Source organism: Pristiophorus japonicus, chromosome 11 (genome assembly GCF_044704955.1).
Source record: "Pristiophorus japonicus isolate sPriJap1 chromosome 11, sPriJap1.hap1, whole genome shotgun sequence".
Lineage (NCBI taxonomy): Eukaryota > Metazoa > Chordata > Chondrichthyes > Pristiophoridae > Pristiophorus > Pristiophorus japonicus.
This window is the reverse complement of record NC_091987.1, coordinates 218,120,788-218,124,700: the sequence shown is the minus strand read 5'-3', so window position 1 is coordinate 218,124,700 and position 3,913 is coordinate 218,120,788. Positions and strand designations below refer to the sequence as shown.

The following is a 3,913-nucleotide window of genomic DNA, read 5'->3' as shown; positions in this document are numbered from 1 at the left end:
AATGGGAAGTAGGCACATGACAAAGAGCCAGGGGAGGGGTCCCGACAGGATGGGCTGGGCAAGTCGAGGTTTGATGGTGGCCTCCGAAACACAGAGACACGCAAAGCTGAATCACAAAAGCATTAAACTCCCGATGCAGCCAGAACCTGCAGAGCCACACAGGATACAATCATTGGGGCTGCTCCCTCCTGTCTCCCGACAAGATACAAGGCGGCTGCAAGCAGGGATTGAAGGCAACAGACGGACTGAGGTGGAGACAAACTACTCTCGCACCCGCTGCACTGCCAGCTGAGGGAACTCGGACGGGATCCTTTCCTGAAACTGTGGCTCCATTTCAGCTGGTGAAACCAGGGGGGGGGGGGGGGTGGGGGGGAGAGGGAAGGGGAAGGAGGAGGGAAGGAGGAGGGAAGGGGGAGGGAGGAGGAAGGGAGAGGGGGGAGGGAGGAGGAAGGGGGGAGGAAGGAGGGGGAAGGGGGAGGGAGGGGGAAGGGGAGGGAGGGAGGGGGAAGGGGGAGGGAGGGGGAAGGGGGAGGGAGGAGGAAGGGGGGAGGAAGGAGGAAGGGGAGGGAGGGGGAAGGGGGAGGGAGGGGGAAGGGGGAGGGAGGGGGAAGGGGAAGGGGGAGGGAGGGGGAAGGGGGAAGGGGGAGGGAGGGGGAAGGGGTTCAACACTGAGGTGTGTGTGGTGCGAGAATTCAGAATCATGATTTGTAGAAATCTCTCGGGTCTTCCAGTCAACGAGATGCGAGAAGCAACTCACATCACCAAGGAGCATTTAAATGGTGACCCCACCCGCACAATCCTCATGATATAAAACTTCAAATTCAGATAATCCAACATCGCACATGAATACACAAAGCAAACTGCTGCTGATGCTGGAAATCTGAAACAAACACAAGAAATGCTGGGAGCACTCAACGGGTCAGGCAGCAACTGTGGGGAGACAGAGTCAGTGTGTCAGGTCTGCGTTCCTTCGTCAGAACTTGTTGAGGAGGAATGTCTTCACTCAGAGGGTTGTGAATGTTTCTCTGTCTCTCCACAGGGGCTGCCCGACCCGAGCAGTCCCAGCATTTCCTGCGTGTAATCAATCGGTGCAGCCAAGCTCCTCCCAGCATTACATGCACCAGGTGGGGGGGTGGGGCGTGAGGGTGACCCACTGCCCGTTTCAAGAGCGATTTGTGATCCTGGATACACTAAGAGGCACCGCGAACTCGCGAGTGTTTTCAGACAGTCTGGCTGCTTGTCTCAACATTCACCGTCTCTCCTGGGGACACAGGGGGCAGGTTAGCCTCAGAAACCAACAACTGTAGGGGGCGGCAGTTTCTAGCCAGTAACACGGTGAGGATTTCTGCTCCTGGTTAAATCGCCCATGGCCCTTTGATGCGCACAGTTCAACAGACATCGTCCAAAGTGGTCACAGCTTGAGTGATAGGATCTCCCTCCCCAAGGCCAAACTCGGGACAAATGAGGGAAGAATATGAAATCCTTTAACATTACTAAAAAAGCACGACTGGTCATCCTTAAACTTTTAGAAACCACAAGCTATTTCTCTCATCTTTTAAATCTTTATGATTTATTTACTGAGAGGAATGGAGACCTGGAGCCTTATCCTAACATACAGAGCTGGAGGGAGCTGTCTCCAGCCAACAGTACGCAGGTACTTGGGCCTCAGAGAAGTTAAATCCAGCCTCAGTTATAATACTTATTGACAGCCACGCTCAATTAGATGTGGCTCTGCTACATGGGGAACTAACACTGGGCGCTCTTGGCCATTTGTACCTGGATTACAGCCGAGCAGGACAGCGAGTGTTGTATATCCTCCGCTGTGTACACACATAACTGGCGTCACTGGGCTGCTGACCACGCACTGGTACCCGGGGGCTGGGCACATCCTGAAACTAGAATCTGCATTTAGAAAACAAACCCAGGCTCTGTGACTGTTTACACCGCAGGGCAGTCAGTCAGGATAAGCAGGGAGTAACTACTTTAGCTGGCCGGGGAACAGAGTGAGAGCAAACACTTGATGCAAGGGAAGGAGTTAAAGGAAATGGTGAGGGTGGAGGGGAGAGTAACGCCCAAGAGGGAGAATGGAATCACTTTTCTCCCAAGTCAAGTATAGGGCATTTCTCCTTGTTCCATGCTTACTGCCCATCGAGTGATGAATTAGACAGGTCCGTGGATTCATGTCCCTCAGAACCCAAGTTAACGACCCCTCGTTAATCTCAGGACTGTTCAGGGCCTGTGGAGAGAAGTGTTAAGCCCCTCCGGCCCCCTGTGCGGTGAGAAGCGTAAAGCAGCGACACCACGGGCAATCTCAATGCATACTCCAGCAAGTTCACAGGTCGACCAGCTGGGGTTGCCATGACCGCCACAAGGCCAGGCCTCAGGATGTTGCCATGCCGATCGCAGCAATGTGCACGAGCGAGCTGCGGGATTACTGATTCGCATCGGGTACATTCTCCTCATCACTGCAGCCGTCTCTCTCAACCAGCCATCCGCGTTTTGAAACCTTTATACTGCAGCAGGAGTTAGAAACGAAGAGTTACTAAAAGAAAGAGTTTGATGAAGGTGGAGGTATTGGGAACCAGCACTAGGCTGTTCTCTTGGTGTGTATCAACAGTGTCCTTTGAAGTCCCGTCGATGCTCACAATGGCGGCTCTCCCCGGGAGGGGGTCCGTGATTAGCGTCAGCTTGTTGAAGACCCCACGGCCAAAGTAATCCGCGACGACCGAGAATCCGTCCTTCGAACACTTCAACTGGGAAGCAAAGGTCAGAGTGTTAGACACAAAACATGGGATCAGTAAACCCACGAGGGAGGAACTCCAGCCTTCGGGTAAAGGCTCCATCCAGTGGACGATACAGCCCGTAAGGTCCCAAGGTCACTCCCAGCTCCCGGCCAGCTGAACCCCGCTAGATCCACAGTCAAATGCAACAACCCTGGGCCGAGGAGGGAGGCAGCCAGAGTTCCCACTCCAGATCACCAACCAGCGATCCCTGCATAGCTGGATATTGGACGAGACCAGGACCAGGATTAACTGCGATGGTTCCCACAGTCAAATAGTCTGTAGCCCTCGCACAGCCCATTCCCCCTCGCGAGGCACGTCCCCGTTACCTGGTGCTGGAACTTCTCGTGAAGATCCTGCTTCTGTTCCTGGGCTCGGATCATGTCCATGACTTTCCGGTTTTCAGGCATGCAGGTCGGGCACTCACAGTCATGCTCTGCGTAACTCTCGAAGCAGTGTTGGTGGAAGGAGTGACCACACAGGAAGTGCACAGAGGGCAACTCGAGGGGACTGTTACACATGCTGCACTTGGGTTTCTGGAAGATCTTCGCACTGTCAACACATAAACATCAACCCGATAACTCCCTGCCTTACAGGCAGAGCCTACTGTATTGCGGATTTTAAGGCATAAAGCTGCTATAGACCCTTACATTTAATAGTCTAACATGCAGAGGGAGAGAGGGGGATGGCGGGGGTGGGAGAGAATCGTAAAGGGGAAGGGTTAAAAGTGAGGGAGGGGGAGGGGGGGGAAGAGAGGGAGGGGGGAGGGGGGGAAGAGAGGGAGGGGGGGAAGAGAGAGGGAGGGGAAGAGAGGGAGGGGGGGGAGAAGAGAGGGAGGGGGGGAGAAGAGAGGGAGGGGGGGGAGAAGAGAGGGAGGGGGGGAGAAGAGAGGGAGGGGGGGAGAAGAGAGGGAGGGGGGGGAGAAGAGAGGGAGGGGGGGGGAGAAGAGAGGGAGGGGGGGGAGAAGAGAGGGAGGGGGGGAGAAGAGAGGGAGGGGGGGAGAAGAGAGGGAGGGGGGGAGAAGAGAGGGAGGGGGGGGAGAAGAGAGGGAGGGGGGGGAGAAGAGAGGGAGGGGGGGGGAGAAGAGAGGGAGGGGGGGGAGAAGAGAGGGAGGGGGGGAGAAGAGAGGGAGG

The 3,913-nt window shown here is 55.6% G+C and overlaps 1 protein-coding gene across 1 annotated transcript in view; it reads right to left on the bottom strand.

The window, feature by feature from the left end:
* Positions 1 to 559: 559 nt before the first annotated feature.
* The window catches only part of vps11 (VPS11 core subunit of CORVET and HOPS complexes), a 23,905-nt gene continuing 20,551 nt past the window's right edge, over positions 560 to 3,913 (bottom strand). Inside the window, 3 exon segments of the mRNA XM_070894559.1 lie at positions 560 to 2,633; positions 2,635 to 2,753; positions 3,110 to 3,332. Of these exon segments, the coding sequence (XP_070750660.1) occupies positions 2,588 to 2,633; positions 2,635 to 2,753; positions 3,110 to 3,332 (388 nt within the window). The 3' untranslated portion in view covers positions 560 to 2,587.